Below are 17,940 nucleotides of genomic sequence, written 5' to 3'. Positions count from 1 at the left end.
TGGCACACAGATGCAGACACAGGGGGCTGATTTTATTTGGATAAGTTTTGGACTTAAGGAGAATGTTGCACAGGTGAACAGATGGACAAATGCCTCCTTCAATATCTGCTTTTATCTCCATGGGAGCTGGGAAATTTATAGCTCCAAAGTATTATTACTCCCAGTCATTAAAGAGTGTGGGATTTTTTTAATTTAAAAGCTTGTCATACACATACAAATTATGACTTCTGAGGAGGCCAAATCTTATAATCAGTAGATGCAGATGGAAACTATTAAACTTGACATAAATTTGTGTCTGCTTAAAAAAGATGTTAGCTAAAAAAAATTAATAATCTATCACTTTAGTCTTCTAACATGACCTTCTGGAAACAGACATATAAAACAGGAATGGATCAAAGCTTCTCTTCATATACATAATTAGACAAATGGTTTTCGACAGCCTTTACATACTGGTTTAAAAGAAACTTAATTTTCTTTTATGCAAATTCACAGGTATGACAGGGAGATTTCATCAGATATTTCTTCAATGGGTTAAGGTTTTGAAATTTAAAAGCAAAAAAAATCCTTATATCTGAACCTTATGAAATCTTCTGATGTTATTTTAATAGCAATATTTGTTCTTTTTTTAAAGTTTAGGTTGCATGATTCTTTCAATGAATATTAAGCCAGCATAGGAAAATTCTGAGAAAATTAAGTTCTGAGATTTTTAACTAGAACTTCACAAGCTTCATAATATTATATCAAAATGAATGCTTACAATTTTCAATAACTTTTTTCTTGTAAGTATCGAAGCTTTTCTTATAGCTGCAAAAATTGACAAAGATCTAAAGAAAAAGATTCTGTAAAACTGAAGTTTAACCCTTTATTTCTCAGTTCTGTCAGTCTAGCAACTCTGTATCACTGGATATATTTTCTCCTTAGAGACAATTCTCTAGAAATAATAGAGATAATATATGTAGCAACTTCTAGTTACCAGTAGCATCTTCTAAAATATTATTTCTTAAGATCACATTAGACTTGGGCTAATGACATTTCTTAAGATGACATTAGGCTTTCATAAATTCTGCAAAAGCAAACTTCATAGGAATTTGTCTCCTAACATGAAGATATCAATCCCAGGCCTATAGCTCTCACCTTGCAAAGCTTATCTGCTGACAGATGTTGCACATATGGAAAATCTTTTGAAGACTGAGGTTATTGTGATTTAGAATCCTAAGCTATCCTGAGTTGGAAAGAACATGTGTCCTGTGATTTTAGTGTACAATAAAGATGAGTAGACTAACTCATTTCACAGATGGAATTAACAAATTAAATTGACTCTACACCAGCAGTGAATCATTCAAACTCTACAGTCTAATAGTTTTAGGCTGAGTTCTGCTGCCCACTATTTTACCTCCACTAGATGTCAGGCTTTTGACAGAGCTGGAGGAGTTTAATCTCTATTTCTCAGTATGAAGCTTGGTCAGGATCATAGCTACGGTTCTCCAATTCCAAACACCAGCAGTAATCCAAAATAGGAGATACTGAGTCACTATATGAGTTTTCCTTGCTTTTCATTCTTTTAGGCCTTGTTTTTTCCCTGCAGCAAATTTCTCAGCTTTGGCAGGTACACCAATGCTGGTACATGGAAGCACTTCCAAGCAGTGTGGGATTCCCTGTGGGCATTTCCCTTTGCTCCTCCATTCATTGGTTTGACACCTCTGTTCAGGAAGACTGCTTAACTGGTGAGTTCCTCAAAAATATTCAAGCACGTGCTTCTTTACTCTCTGGGAGCAACCAAGTGGTGGTGAGTTCTTTTGTTATTTCTGCTCCCTAGTAGGCACATTTATTTCTATTTTCTGGGAATGAGATAGAATTTCAGACAGTATTCCCATTTCTCCAACAGCACCTTTGTGAGATATTTGAAGTAGCCAGGCTGGCCTCCAAGCTTAGCAGGTGAATTACATTTGCCAAGCAACAGAAAGCAGATAGCATTTCCAGGATTTCATGCAGGATTTTGTAAGACTTTGCTCCACAGATGCTAAGCAATGGCTGCCACAGTCCCCAAAAAGTGAGTTTCTCATGTGGAGTTCTGCAAATACAGAGCAATCTCAGCAGGTTTAATGTGGAGAGTGATTGCACACTGTGCAAGAGCAATGAGTCTGCTTTCTCTAGTGTTCAGTCACAATTAGTCTTTTTGACCATCGGAAGCTAATTTCCCACCCACACACATACAGATGAACTTCTCATACATGTTTAGAAAATGCTGAACGGTATGTATAAAAAACAAATATTAAAAATGTAGAATTTAATTTAAAAATATTTCAAAACCTGGAGCAAAGTAGTATTAAGGCTTGGACTGGGAGGGACCTTAGAAATCATCTAGTTTCACATCCCTGCCACAAGCTGGTAAATTTGTATATAATTAGGACATTAAGCATGAAATAATAATTCCCGCAATTCATGTATTTTTGTATTAATTTAATATTTGTTTTGCTCCGAGACGGGTCTCCCCAGGAGCGCGCGGCGCGGTGTGGGGCGCGCGGCGTGACGGGAGCGGGCGGCGCGCGGAGAGCTTGCTGAGGGGAAAAGGCGCGGGCGGCGAGGCGCAGCTGAGGGAAGGCGGCGCCCCTCAGGCGGAGCGGCCATCTTGCCGCCTCCGCACGCGGCCCTCACGCCCGGCGGCGCGGCACCGCCGCCATTTCCGCGGGCGGGGGCGGACCCGGGGCAGGTCGGGTGATGGCGGGGGCGGTCCCAGGACCGGGGCGGGGTCGGCGATGGGGGCGGTCCCGGGGCGGTCCCGGGCGATGGCGGCGGGGGCGGTCCCGGGCCCGGGGCGGGCGATGGCGGCGGCGCTGCCCGCGGCCCGCCTGGAGAGCGTGCGGGCGCTGTCGGCTCTGCTCCGGGAGGCGCAGCCCAGGTAGAGGGGAGCAGGGAGCGGCGTTGCCGCTGGATGTCGGGCTCGGCTCCCGGCGCGGTCCTGCCCCAACGTGGCTCGGAAAGGGGCTCTCGGTGCCCCCGTGGGGGTGCGCATCAAGTCCTGGGGAGGTTCTGCACCCCCGGATTCCTCGTGGGGCTGTGCGTGTGTCGGGGGGTGATCTGTCCTGCCCCAGGGCTCCATGAGGAGCTGCAGTGTGCTCAGGCCTTGTGCCTGTGGCAGGGAGAAAAGGTGTTTGTTTCTTAGTTGTGGGTAGCACCAGTTATCCTAGAGATACAGAATGGCTTGGGTTCCAGGAACGGTAAAACTCATCCTATCCCACCCTTGCTATGGGCATGGTTATCTTGCACTGCCCCAGGTTGCTCCAAGCATTGTCCAGACTGACCTTGGACACTTCAGGGATGGGGCAGCTGCAGCTTCTCTCGCAAACCTGTCCCAGGACCTCCCTGGCCTCACAGGGAAAGATTTCTTCCTAACATTCAGTCTAAACCTACTCCATCGGGCTGAAGCTATTGCCCCTTGTTCTGTCACTTCAGGCTGGTGTCAATAATCTCCATCTTCCTTGCAGGCTCCCATCAGGTACTGGAAGGCATTGTTTAGGTCAGCTCAAAGCTGCTTCTCCAGGCTGAGCACTCCCAAGTCTCTCAGCCTTTCCTAATTGTAGAGTTGCCCCATCTGTCTAAACAGCTTGGTGCCTCGTCTGAATTCTCTCCAACAGCTCCATCTCCTTTCTGTGCTGGGACCCCACAGCTCAAGGCAGCTCTGCAGGTGGGGTCTCACCTGAGCAGGGCAGGGAAGCAGAATTCCCCCCTTCACTCCCCTGCTGCCCATGCTGGGGGCTCAGCCCAGCACAGGGGGGTGTTCTGGCTCCCAATACACGTGGCCAGGGCACGTCCAGCTCTCAGCACCACCACCCCCAAATCCTTCTCCCAGGCTGCTCCATCTGCTCATCCCTAGGCTGAATTGATCCTTGGGGGTTGTCCTGACCCAGGTGCAGTGCCAGCACTTGGCTCTTGTTGAGCCTCATGGGATTCCATGGACTACTTGTGGGGCTTGTGGTGCCTTTCTGGGCAGGCACATTAGGTGGGATGTAGCTGCTCTGGGGCAAAAAACCATGGAAGCCCTTCAGGGTGTTCAGAAGTGGGTGAGATGTGTCTGTGTGAGGCCCTGCTGGGGGACAGTCTCATTCCCATGTGAGGCCAAAGCTTTGGGATGTGAGCCTTGGGGACAAAGGACCATGCCCAGCATGGCAGGATGGGCTGCTCTGACTTCACAAATTTATCTATTTCAGAGAAACAGCAGAAGAAAGTGTGTTTCAGGATGTCCTGGAAATCCTGAAGAGCACTGCTAGTGCCCTTGAGCAGACCTGTAAGGACTCCTGTGGGCTGACAGATTTAGACACCTGCCTGCTGCTCATAGCAGAGTGCTTCAGATGCCTGAGGAACGCATGTGTTGAGTGTGCCAAGAATCAACGTGTCTTGAGGTACAGTTGTGAACCCTCTTAGCCCATACCAAAGTACCACCTTCAGCTGTTTATGTGGTTTTATAAAAGAGATTATTTTACACTGTTCTGTTAGTTGATTTATTAACTGGCATTTCCTGCTTGATGGAATCAATTGAATTCAAATATGCAAGAAACAAAATTAGTTGCCCTATTTGTAGGTCAGTTTAGGGCCCTGCTCAGTAATAGAACAAAGTGTTAGGGTCCGTAATGCAAGTTGGTTACACAAATGATATAAGCCTCCTGGAAGCCTGACTGTAGAACTATCATTTTTTCTTTTTCTTTAATTTTTTATAACATAATGAATAATGAATCAGTGACTGGTCTTAATAATCAATTACAGAATTAGCATGTCTTTTAAGGTTCATTTAAATCTGTCTGGCTTTCCTGGCAAAACACAGCATGAAGAAATGTGCATATTGAACCATATTGATCCATATTGATCTACATATATACAGGCAAGTTGAGCTTAAAGGATATTAAATCAATCTGGTTTCTTAAGTTATTTAGTCTTTCTGTTCTTTGCTTGTGTCTGTTGCAATATTGAAGGGATGCTTGTGATACAACCAGTTAGTTGTAGTTAGTGAAAACCTGACAGTCTGGTTGATGTTTTTAAAAAACTCAGCAAAATAGCAGCAAACACCCTCCTTGCTCGGCTGCCCCATGAGAATCCCAAGCTAACCAACCAACAAAAAAACCACCAGAACTTGTCACAAGTTGGTTATATCAAAAATTATTGGGGACTACAGTAATAAAAATTGGCTTCTTGGGACATGTCAAATTTGGTTTACTGAACTGAATGTAATTTTGACCTGGGACCAAGTCTTAGTTTCTGTGCTGGGGCAGAATTCTGTTAATGCCACAGAAATTGTAGTGCAAGTCATTCTGAGAGTCTACCTATGATTCCTCCTCACTGGAGAAAGGCTAAATGATTACTTGGCTTCCTCTGCTCTCTGAGAGTTGTGCATGTTCCCCTTTCAGCTGCCCTGTTGTTTTTTTGGTAGCTGTCACTAACTGCTTTGTTGGCATTGAAAATCCTCCAAGTTTATTATGAAGTAGGATACGACTCTTGTTCTGGATGCTTGACATCCAGACAAAGCAAAGTTCTTACAGAAATAAAGCTATTTAAATTACAGAAATAACTTGCTAATGTTTAATGTCTGGTAGGAAGAATAGCAAAAAGGGAGGAAAGGGTGCTTAGCTCTGAAGATTCTGAGTCCAAAATGTGTAAAATGCAGGATGATGCAATAAACCCCTTTGATTTGCTTCTGATGGTAGTAATGTAGCTACTGATAGGCAGACAGTAATGTAGGATAAACTATTTTTGTTTCAGAGGTCCTGAAGATGCTAAAGATTTCCTGTTAACTTTGGTAAAAAGCCTTTTAAATTTTTTTGAGTGCATTCCATATCAAGTGAATAATTATGTTTTATTCCCAATTTAATAACAGGAACTTGGGTCTCATCTCTACATCTGTCCATTTGATAAAGTTGCTTCATGGAATACAATTCAAAGAAGAATTGTTACTGACTGGTAAGGCTGGGGATTTTGTTAAATGTATAGCTTATGCTGTATTGTTTTGCATGCATGTACAAAAACTATGATGTGACTATACTGATGGATTTATTTTATAAATAAGTTTAATTCTTTCTTGAATTGCAGTTAAGAATTGACCCTCTCTTAGACTGCTTGAAAAAGATCTCAGCCTGAAGTCTAGTTCAGCTCTATTTTCACTGAACTGTTCCTTATAGATTGCTAGAGGAAAGAGCTGTGGCTGATCCCCACCTCGTCACCCAGAGAGCACTGAGTGACATATCCAGTCATTCCTTGGACACCTCCCAGGATGGGACTCCACCACCTCCCTGGGCTGTCCCTGCCAATGGCTGAGCACTCTTTTGGTGAAGAAATTCCTCCTGATGCCCAACCTGACTCTCCCCTGGCACAGCTTGAGGCTGTTTCCTCTCATTCTGTCCCTGTTCCCTGGGAGCAGAGCCCAATCCCCCTGGCTGTCCCCTCCTGGCAGGAGCTGTGCGGAGCCAGAAGGGCCTCCCTGAGCCTCCTTTGCTCCAGGCTGAGCCCCCCCAGCTCCCTGAACTGCTTCTCATCAGACTTGTGCTCCAGACCCTTCCCCAGCTCCATTCCTTTCCCTGGACATGCTCCAATCCCTTCAGGGTATTTTTTTTAGGTGAAGGCCCAGAACTGAGCACAGGGTGTGAGGTGCCTCAGCAGTGTGCTGGTACAGGGGACAGTCACTGCCCTGATCCTGCTGCCCCATTATTGCTGGTACAGAATTTTTTTGATACAGCATCTTTGGAGCCTGTGTTTGTGTCACAGGCACCGCTGGGAATCTCAGCCAAAACCTGTGTCCAGGTGTTCCTACCTGTTAGAGCAAGGTTTGGGGTGGTCTCTGCTCATAATTCAGCAATGTCCAGAAACTTTGGTTAAAATGTATTGGATTGTAGCTTGAATCTGTGAACAGGAATTTTTTGCAATGTGTTCAGGTGTAATTAAACAGCTACAGATACTCTCTTCAGAACAGAACTTACAGCATGCCTTTAAGAGCAGTGATGAAAGGTGACTATGTAAATTTTTTCATACTGTGCTTATTATAGTAACTTGAGCATTTTCTGGTAGGAAGTTCAGCAGCATGAATATCATATGTCTAGCACCTGTTCATGCTTCCTTTTGTGAGGGAAAATGTTTGGGAAAATATCTGATACCTTATTTTAAGCATTTTTCAAGTAGTACAAATGCCATGTTCTTATAAGGGAGCTATAAAAAAATGTTCCTTTCTTTGAGCATTTTTTATTCCCCCCTTTTTTTTCCCCTCTCTTCCCCTCTCTCCATTTTTCCTCTCTCTGTTTTCCCTCTTTCCTTTTTCTGTTTTTTTCTCTTCTCCTCTCTTTTTTGCTTTTTTCTCTCCCTTTTTTTCTCTGTCCTTTTTTCTCTCTCCTATTTTTATCCTTTTTTCCTTTATCCTTTTTTTTTCTCTCTTCAGCCACCTTTTCTTTCCTCGTTCCTCTGTTCACCAGGACCATTAATAGTACCATGGATTCATCCTCAGACAGTGTTGTTGAGCTACTCCATCTGTTCTGGACCTGATTGGTTCTCATGCATATTTTCAGTTAATGAAAACCCAGTTGTTCTTGACCCTTTGGTGCTTTATGGGTTGCTCATGGTCTGGGAAGAAAGTGCCTTTGGAAGTGTTTTGTAATTCATCAGTGTGTAGGAGAACCACTCTGCAGAAGAGAGATCAGTGAGTTACCTTTGGATTCAGGACTCTGTATCAATAAAAATATCACTCTTTCATGGACACTAAAAATAAATTTAAAAAAACATAAGGGTATGCACATGCTTCAGAAATTACATGTAAGAGACCTAGGCCTATCTATAGTTTCCAGAGATTTTCTTGCAAAAGCCAAATGGGATGGAAGCATTTTGTCCTTGATGACATAAGACAAAAGCTCCCCTGAGGTCTACAGGAGAACATCACATGGCTGAGCAGAGAAGGATACTTGATTTTTTTGTAAGTTTTTGAAGGTGAAGACATGCTGCGTTTCAAAAGTCACTACATATGAGCCGTAAGTACTCACGTACTAGAAAATCACGTTGGCATTTCATTAGGAGAGATCACTGAGAATAAATGGCAAGAGGAAATAAATTTCCAGCTCCTAAATTTGGTACCTTCTCAGTTCTAAAAAGTTGTTAATTCAAAGTACTTTTCAAAGATTTACAGAAAAAGAGAGATTTAATCAAATGTTTTTGTTTTTCTGGAAAAGAACTTGAGTAAAACAAGGTTAAATTGTTATGTTTACAAAAGTATTCCTAAAAACAAAAATGGGTAAATACCAGTGAAGTGATTTCTACTTTTTCAGGAGGGTGTAGGGGAAACAAAACTTTCAGTTCTGTCCTCACTCAGCGAAAAAAGCCAGGAGATGTTTCTTTGCTCTGACCTTTTCCATTTCTGCACTCAAGGATTGGCAGTTTGGAATTACAGTGGAAATTCCAAAATTAGCTAGTTTTGAAGGTAGAGAAGAGCAAGGGAAAGAAATGCTTTCAAACCTGCCAGAGCACACAGAGTTGGTCTTCCTGAATTCCTTCTTAAATGGGCAACCATGTGTCCTTAACTGTTTACTGTTTCTTGTCAATATTTATTTATCTCTTTATTTTCTTCCCCTAGAAGAAAGTGGGGAAGAAGTCTTCCCTTGAGGCTATGGTCCCCTTAAAAAATTATTTTGGCCATAGGAAAATGAGCTGGAAGTAATTACCTGAACTTTTGGAAATGCATTGGAGTGGTACCTTTGCAGAAGAAGTGAATAGAAAAACCTGGGCATTTAAGGCTTAGTTAGTTTGAAAATCTGAGCATTAGAGGTTTATGTACTGGCATCACAGTCTATCTACCTTTCACCTATTCTTTGAAATACCTGGTCAATCAGTAAAGTATTTTAAATCAACAGGAAAGAGAAACAGAGTGGTCAGTTATGGAAGATAAATATTCTTTAATGAATGCCACTATTGACCAAAAGAGTCAACTCTTATCCTTTTTGCTTCCCTTTTATCCCTTGTCCAGTATTTTTCATTCTTCTGTTTTATTCCTTTAAAAAACTGCATTTTGCTTTCACTTCTTTTTGTAGTTATTTAATCATGTTGCACTGAATGGTTTAATTTCCAATTTACCATTAATGTTTTCTGTATAAAAAATAAATATTTTAAAACTTGCTTAGATAGTGTGGTGGAACACACTTTTTGGTAGGACAGACATCATAGTAGAGCTCACCAATGCATTTGGGAAACCATTGTCAAGTTTTATTGTCTATAAAAGGAGGTCTTTGAGCAAGTGTCTTCACACAGGCTTGTTTATAGGGATTTGGAGAATGTGTAATTCCTAAATTGTGTCCTGGAGACTCTCATAGACAATGGCTACTAAATTTAAACCAACAGGATTAAGGAAAGAAAGTTAATCTTTCCTCTCTTCCCATGTCAGTGCCCCAAATATTTATCTGTGAAGGAGAAGGCATACTGTTATGTTGGAGATCTTGGGGGTGTTTGATCACAAACACAGTAAATTATTGTGCTGCAGATCCTTTTGTACTAGTCATGTTACTTGCTGATTTACCTGGAATGAGTGAGTGGTTATAAATATAATACTTAGCTCTCATGCAGTCATCAAGAATCGTTGATAGGTGAAGTTTCTCTATTTAGGTTCACAGTAGCTTTTCTCTTGAGGGAGAGGAAGAGGGAGAAAGCAGGTCCTGAGTCTACCCACAGTCTATGGGATTAATTCCCAAAAAGTAGCATGAAAGAACATACCTCCGTTGCATGCAAGAAAAGAGAATTTTAAAATCTGCACTACCATTTATTTTTGTATTTGGGGTTTTCTTTTGCTTACAAAGGGAAAAAAAAAAAAGCTAGCATAATTAAAACTACATATGTATTGCAGCTTAAATAAACCATCTGCTAACTTAAACAGACTTTTTTTAGACATAGGAATAAAGGACAGCCCTGACCTTAAGAGTTGCCAGTTTCAATGTGTGATCTTTGCTTTGTCTGTTAGGATTTTTGTATGGGGGACTGGTGCCAATACTTTGCTGCCACTGTTAAAGTAAAAACTATAATTACATTGTCAAAATAATATTTATAGTATTTTTGGGGAATAATTGTGGGAGTATGATGAATATATTATACTCATCAAACTTTTATGTAAACATAAGCATGAGTTTTTTATTTGAGTTATTGGTGTTGTTTTTGGCCTTTGTGTTTTTCCATTCTGTAAAAATAATATTGGGATTTTCATGGTCTCTAGTATTTGCGGAGTGTGTGCCCTAACAATCAGTTGATATGCTATCTGGTAGAAGTAAACTGCTAGTTGCACTTGTATTGGGATTTTGGGTTCATGTTTCCATAGCTTAAGAAAATCCTCTTGAGTTTTGCTATCCCCTAATTGCTATAGCTCAGAGCATTTTCCTACTTTACCAAACAGGAACATTTTAGGTAATTGGTTTATTCTTTTCTACCATTTGAGGTTTTTTTTTGTTGTTGTACCTCTTTTTTTTCTTTTTTTTTTTTCTTAATGAGTCTGAGTTCATCTTAAAAGTCAGTGTGAACATCTCCTAGAAACATAAATGGTAAGAAGCAATTATTGTGAGGTTTTCTAGCAGCAGACAGTTGTCCCTTGGCTGGTTAAAGGTACGGCAGAATTTGCTGCTGGGCACTGGCAAGTTACCAGATGCACAGGTGCCACAGATTTTTAATTAACTGTCTTCAGAACACCTATAGCAAGGATTCCAGTTGTGTGACTTCATGTTCCCAAATCATGTCAACCTAATGCAACTTCCTGTGGGCAAGAACATTCTCTTGGTTCTTGTAGTTTTGTCCAAAATTCATTGAAGGTTGTGGAAAGACTCGAATTTGGGTGGGTCTTGGTTCAGGTCATTGTTCCAAGGCTTTGTGCTTTGGCCTTTTTGCAGAAACTCCAAAACAGTGAACCAGCCTTTACACCACTTCCAGCTGTCTGTGAAAGAAAAAGAGCCAAACCTGGACCAGGAGCACTCAAATTGTTGAGTTGTCCTGAGTTAGTAAATACAGAATTCTCTTTAGCTCTTGTGCATGTTGTACTGGCCCTGCCTGCAGTGGTTAGCTCTTGTCCCATTCCCTGGGAGTTCCCACACTTTGGATCTTGCACAGTGCATATGGGCACAGCTTCCTATGCCCTGCAGGTCTGGAGTGTTTGTGCACACTTGTGTCATGCAGCAGGAGCTGAGATTTCAGGTAAACACCACTGTAACCAGTGTTTTCAACAGGACATGTCTGTGTAATGCTGGCTGTGACTTCTGGTATTCATTTGGGAATTTGATGCATGCCTTAATTTCTTTTTTGATTTTTTAACATTTGGAGTAGAGTGGGGTTTGAGTAGATCCACTGACAAAGGGCATTGTAGGATCCATTGTCAGACCAAGGACTCTACTTAAATGCAACACTTTCTTATCTTAATGGCAAAAAAAAAAAAAAAAAAAAGGCAAGAGGGAGTTGGGCTTCCAACTTCCAGCAGGGTTTGGATCTTCATTACTACAGGCAACTGTAGTTGTAAGCTCTTTCTTGTGTCCAAATACAGTACGCGCCAGTTTGCTGTGTTTATCCCTTATTGGTCCCATGGAAGTCTTCATTTTAAAACCTTTTCCTAACTCTGGTCTAAATGTCCTACTGTTTGAATGCAGTGATTCATGGTAGGGTTTTTTTCCCCCCCAATGTGGGCTTGATTCACTCCTTGAGCCTTGCTGTTTCTGCAGTAGAGGTCTGATGTAGAATCACAGAATGGCCTGTGTTGGCAGGTACATTTAAGATCATCTTGTCCACACCCCCTCTCATGGTTCCACTGTCTCAGGTTGCTCCAAGCCCCATCCAACCTGGCCTTGGACACTTCCAGGTCTGAGGCAGCCACAGCTTCTCTTGGCAGCTTGTGCCAGGGCCTCACCACCTTCACAGGGAAAGATTTCTCTATAATAGCTCATCTAACATTGCCTTCTGGCAGTGGGAAGCCATTCACCCGTGTCTTGTCAGTCCAGGCCTCTGTAAGTTGTCTTTCTCTGTTTAAGCTATGCTGAACTGAATTATTTTATTGACTGTGTATATGTGAGTATAAAAATATTTTATTGCAGCAGCTTGTGGAGGCACAATTTGAACTACAGACCAGATCCTGCCTAATGAGGTTTGCCTGTCAGGTACTGATGCCATGGTTGGCATTGGAAACAGACTTGGAAATAATTATTAAAAAGCTGGTGCTTTCCAGCAGTTTGATACTTGTACCAGTGGTCAAAATTGTCCTTCTCATGGTACTCATGGAAAGATGTTTTGATTGCTGTACTGGGAGGCAGAGGCAGTGACTGTGTCAGTGTAAATGGTTTTGCTTCTTCTAGGAGAGAGTGTAACCTGAGGAAATGTCTGTAAGTCAGAACAATTAGTAGGTCAGTGGGCTGCCCTCTGGGCTTCCCTGGTCTCATTGCTGGTACAGCTTTTAGACAGTGTAGAGCTAGTTTGTTTTTTTCCTGTTCCTGCAATTTGGAGGCTTTTTAGTATAGCCTGCCAAGATGTTGCTGATTTATGCCACATGCATAGTGGTTTTATAATGTGGACTGATATCCACTTGGAGCACAAAGGAAATAGGAGTTTGCTGATGTCTATTTAATTAGAATGGTTTCTGGTTACTTTGGTTGAGGCTTGAAATGAATGGTAATGCCTGTATTTCTGTGGATCTCTAAATACAGTGTTCTGTTAGTCCTTTCCTTCCTTCCTTGCTCTTTAGTGTCCCCTACCCTACCCCAGCAAATAATGTCAGCAAGATCCATAATGAGGCAGGTTTCTGTTCTACACAAATATATGTGAATCAAACCTTGCAGAAACATCCCCAGATTTAGGATGGTCACAATGTTTTTTGCAGCATGAACATTAGGATCTCCAGATAAAGGTGGGAAGAATGGCGCAAACAAACCTTTCAATTGCAGAGAGCTTCCTAAAGACAGAGCATCATAAATTTAATGCAGGGAGAAGAAGCTTAACTCTTTTTCACATGTGCTGAGAGGAAATATCCCTTTTAAAGAGTCTCCCAGAGGCCCCAAGGGGGCTATAATTTTTCCTCCAGGGGGAATGAAGATGGAAAGAAGCTAGAGGAATATCTGGGCAGAGGGAGCAATGGGAGGCATCTGTTGCCTGTTGGGATAAAAATCCAAGTGGTTATAATTATGTAGGAGTTACACATGTCATTCTCTCAACTGTTTATCATTGCCATGACACAACTTCCATGCTCTCCAGTTACAGGAGCATTATTCTGGTGGAAAAGAGGGAGTTGTCTAACCATGACTTTCCAGACACAAAGCTACAAGACTTATTTCCCATTCTGCAGCACCTTTTCTTGCTAGCAGCTTTGGGCTTGGAGAGAAATGTGTTTCTCCCTTTTTGTTGAGAATTTTAGGGAATATTGCCAAGTTACATGGTATGTAGAGACATGAAGAAAGTTTGTGAGACACATGGAGTTCTTTCCTTTTCTTCTATCCTTGGGGCATATACCGCGTGTGGTACAAAAGGGACCATAGCATGGCAATGAGAAGAGGTAAGCTGCCTGTACAGGTATTAAAGTAAATGATAATGCCCCAAAAGGTTGGTGTACATTAATGTGGAGATGCAAGTAAAAATACTAAGTCTAAGTTTGCTAGTAATTCTGTATTCCGAAAGACTGTGGTCCATTTATCAGCCAGGTACAGAATATAAATGGTACAACTAAGTGGGAAGGAAGTCTGATAGTCTTTGCACAGACTTACAGAAAAAGATTATTCAGCTCTTTGAGGGCAAATATATGCACTTCAGTGGAAATTTTGGGTTAAATGAAACAACATACACAATATGCTATCAAAAGTAATTGGAGAAATTTGCTCATAAACTTGGTTAGTACTTCGCGTGCTAATAATTTTTTTCTTTTCAGACTTGTGCAAAGTATCATGTAGGAGGAGTGTGTCTCACAGTCAGACACCACTAATAGTGCATAGTGGGTGGCCAGTGCTTCTTATTTTTCTTGGTTTCCTGGTATGGTTTAAGCCTGGTTTGAGACTCCCCAGTACTTCAAACTTGCTGATTTCACTGCTGCAGGACTTTAAAGAGACATTGCTTTAGATTTAGACTCAGCTTTTGGGCTGATTCACGAGCAAGATTTTACATCGTAATGCATGCAGAAAGGGAATAAAGGTAGTTCCCAGATCTGCAAGCACTTAAAAGTGTTTCACTTCACATAAGGAGAGTAATCTCGGGCATCTACTTTTGCTGCTTGTGGGGATGTAACAGGAGTCCCATTTGATAATGCCTTTAGATTTTAATAGCTAATTTGTTAAAGAAATGAGCACATGTGTTTACTTTCTAAAAATGAAGTGATGCAATTAAAATAACAGGAGATAGTGAAAATTGTTCTAGTGCTGTGTTTAATAAGCCTTGTTAGTGCTATATGAGTTTGAACCTCAAGAGGTCTGTCAAACTGACTCGTAGCAAATGCACAAGTTTTTTTTTTAATCTCCCATTATGAGACCTCATTGGAACTTAATTTGCATCAGAGGCTAATTTGATATGTGGTCTGATGGTTTCTTACAGCTTCCTTATAATTTATTTGTAACTCCATGTTTTTAATAGTGTGGCAAGAATTTTACTTGCATTTAATTCTCCTTTTAAGTCAGAACAAAGTGTTGATATTTTGCCTAGACATTTATCTTCCAAGAACACAAGAGTTGTCCAATCAATGCACATAGTGTTCTTTTAAAATTAGAGTTGGAACTTCTAAAGGGGAAGGGAAAAAAAAAAGAGTGCAACTTTGTTTCTGAGGTGGAGGAGATGGAGGGGAGGACGAGCAGAAACTTACTAAACACAACATTCTTGGTATTCCACAGATGGTAAAAATGGGTTACTAGTCTGCACGGCAGCAAGTGCAGTAACACCAAGGTGGAAATATAAAAGGTAGCTAGACAATAATTTTATTTACAGTAATAAAATACTAAGTACTATTTTAATACCATTAAATGACAGAGCCCGTATATGTATTGTACATTCAATTTCGGTAGTCTAGACAGACTATTTTCCAAGGAAAATACATTTTCATCAGTATTTGTGGTATGATTCATGGTGGTGAAAAGGCAAATAACTCTTTATGACTGGAAGTTGCTTTAACTTGCAGCCACAAGGAAACAAGTCAATGACCGGATGATAGTGGTGGAAACTCACATTTTATAGTAATAGAGGTCTACACCTTATGCTGAGTAGGAGGTTTTATTTTTCTGGGACAGGCAGTCTATCACAAAGCATTCTGCCATTATGCACAAACATCCAGAGCTGCTCTGCATGACAACTCACAGCCCACAGTTTAGACTTGCAAAGCTCACAGGCGACATGGTCCCAGGTCTTAGCAGGCTTTGTGGCTACCCCGGTGCAGAGGGGGCACTCCAGCTTTATTTTTCCTGTATTATTACTGGTTAGAGGATCAAGATAGATGCAAGTTTGTAAGTCTTATGTTTGCAATCTGACAAGCAATGTATAGTTTTGTGTGTGCTTTGGTTGGATATATTTTATATCTCTATTTGTTTTATAACTCCAGTGAAGGCAGAGGCTTGTACTCACAACTATCACTGTGTTGTCTGACCCAAATAAAGAATGGAAATCTCTTAGGACTGTTTTAAGCTGTTACAGTTGCTGTCAAGGTTTTTTGAAATGATTGCTGAGCACGTTTGTGGGCTGCTGTTTGAACCATGTGGAACAGAAGGAAACAAAAATCCATATAAAATCCTAATGCTTAAAATCTTTCTCCTCAGAACTTCAGGGATTTTGATTTTCATCTAATACACAATATGATTCTGCAAGTGGCACTTTCTGAAATTATGTCTTTGTGTGGACTGGAGCAGCTCTGGCAGGGAAAGGCTGAGGGAGCTGGGGCTGTGCAGCTGGAGAGGAGCCCCAGCTGAGAGGGGCCCTCAGCCCTGGGTGTCCCTGGCTGCAGGGAGGGCTCCGAGCAGGGCCCAGGCTCTGCTCTGGGGCCCAGCAATGGCACCAGAGCCACGGGCAGGGACTGAGCCCAGGAGGCTCCACCTGGGCAGGAGGCACAGCTTCTGTCCTGGGCAGGGACCCAGCCTGAGCAGATTGTCCAGAGAGGCTGGGGAGTCTCCTCACTGGGGATATCCCAGACCCCTCTGGACACAATCCTGTGCCCTGTGGTCCTCTAGACCATATCAGGTATATGTTAAATGAGTTCATGTCAATATAATGATTAAATGAAAAGCATGCACCGGAGTCTGGCTCAGTTGTTCTGTGATAATAAAGGACTGAAAGGAAGAAAGGGAGCTGTGATCTTGAAGGTACTGAACTGCTGGAGTGCATTTAAACATCTTCATACAAGGGCATCAAGTATCATCTGTCTCACCTTTGGCACTGAGTGTTCAGTTTACATGCAGACAAACATTTAGGTACCAGAATTCATTAGGTGAAGAGTCAGTGTTTCTACTTGTGCCCTTTGCCCTGTTGTGTAAAGAGGTTATTTTTGTAGAACCTAGAAAAGTTTCCTTAAGCTATTGCAGACTGGTTGTGAAAGTAACATGTAATTTGTGTGTTTGCTAAAGAACACCTGCTTTTACAGGAGCTGTTGAAATCTTGGTGAGGGTAAATCTCTTCAGCTCCAGGGTTGATTTGTGTATCAGAAGTTACATCTTAGTACATGGAATTTCATGGTGGTTGACCATCAGGTTAAAAATACTCTTCTTGACCACACATGGAGTAACCTTTTTTAAAGTAAAATATAGCTATGCTGATAGCTACTGAATTGTTTAAAAATACTGTTTTTAGCTTTGTAAAAGTTTGTACGTTTTTGGGTATAAGTGAAATTGTCTTGTCTTTTTTTCCCCTCTTTTTTGTTTTTCTTTTCCCCTCCCTCCTTTCAGAAAGCTCATGCTTATTGATTGGATGGCAGAATGGAAGTCTGTCTTCATCAGCTTTTACATTTTCTTGCTTTCGATATAAGGACATGGGCCATGGAAGGAAATTGCCTCAAATTGTGCCAGGGAAAGTTCACATTAGATACCAGGGAAAATTTCTTCATGGAAAGGGTGGGCAGGTATTGAATGGGCTGTCCAGAGAGGCAGTGGAGTTACCATCCTGGAGCTATTCACAAAAGGTGTGGATGTGGTATCTGAGAACATGCTTTAATGGTAGACATGATGGTGCTGGGCTGACAGTTGGACTTCATGATCTTACAGGTCTTTTCCAAGTTTGATAATTCTAGTTCTTTGATTTTATGATGAAGAAATTCTTAAAGAGGAGAAAAGCAGTATATGTATTGTACAGATATCCAAGCATACTTCAATCATATGTTGCAGCAGTCAAGTCCAATGGAGGTAAAACAGAAAAGAAAAACATGGAAAGTGAATGCTAAGAAAAGAGTTCCATAGTTCAAAATGCAATACTTTCTTTTTATGGCAGTGTTTGCGTTTTTAACGCACAAGTGCCTCACTGTGAGTTAACTTCTCTAGTTGGATTTTTGGGGATTTTCTTACTTAAAGCATAATACCATAGTATCGATTTCAGTGCTTCTATCAAAATTTACTGTCTCTTGGTAGCTTGGTGCTAGGCTAGTACATTTTCCATGGAGTTATATTTGGAGAGAAGCACTGCATGAGACATTTATGTATTCCAAGACCACCACCTGTAGAGTTCTGGGGGAGAGGTGTCAGTTTTTTAAACACAACCATACAGATATTGCTGTGATGTGGTTCGGAGAACATTCTGTGATGAGCTACTCCAGGTGTGGTATAATGGCTTTTCGTGCTGTTTGTGCCTTTCTGTCTGTGACTGCTGAGCATTGTGTGACCTGGACCCTGTGCTTTGCTCAGCTGCCTTGGCTGCTCTCTTCTGTTTGTAGAATCACATCTTCCAAATTGATGAGATTCTTCATGTAAGTGTAGAGCAAAATTTGTAGAGCAAAATGTTGCATTATCTCTGCTTAGTTGGGAA

General features: G+C 41.5%; 1 protein-coding gene across 1 annotated transcript in view; it reads left to right on the top strand.

Annotated features, from left to right (window-relative positions):
* The first annotated feature begins 2,784 nt into the window (after positions 1–2,784).
* The window catches only part of ATXN10 (ataxin 10), a 71,218-nt gene continuing 56,062 nt past the window's right edge, over positions 2,785–17,940 (top strand). The window contains exons 1-3 of the mRNA XM_021529924.1: positions 2,785–2,899; positions 4,209–4,400; positions 5,867–5,949. Coding sequence (XP_021385599.1) covers positions 2,787–2,899; positions 4,209–4,400; positions 5,867–5,949 — 388 coding nt within the window. The 5' untranslated portion in view covers positions 2,785–2,786. The remainder of the gene's footprint in view (positions 2,900–4,208; positions 4,401–5,866; positions 5,950–17,940) is intronic.

This window comes from Lonchura striata, chromosome 5 (genome assembly GCF_046129695.1).
Source record: "Lonchura striata isolate bLonStr1 chromosome 5, bLonStr1.mat, whole genome shotgun sequence".
NCBI lineage: Eukaryota > Metazoa > Chordata > Aves > Passeriformes > Estrildidae > Lonchura > Lonchura striata.
Note: the sequence above shows the minus strand (reverse complement) of the source record. Positions and strands in the feature narration are given on the sequence as shown.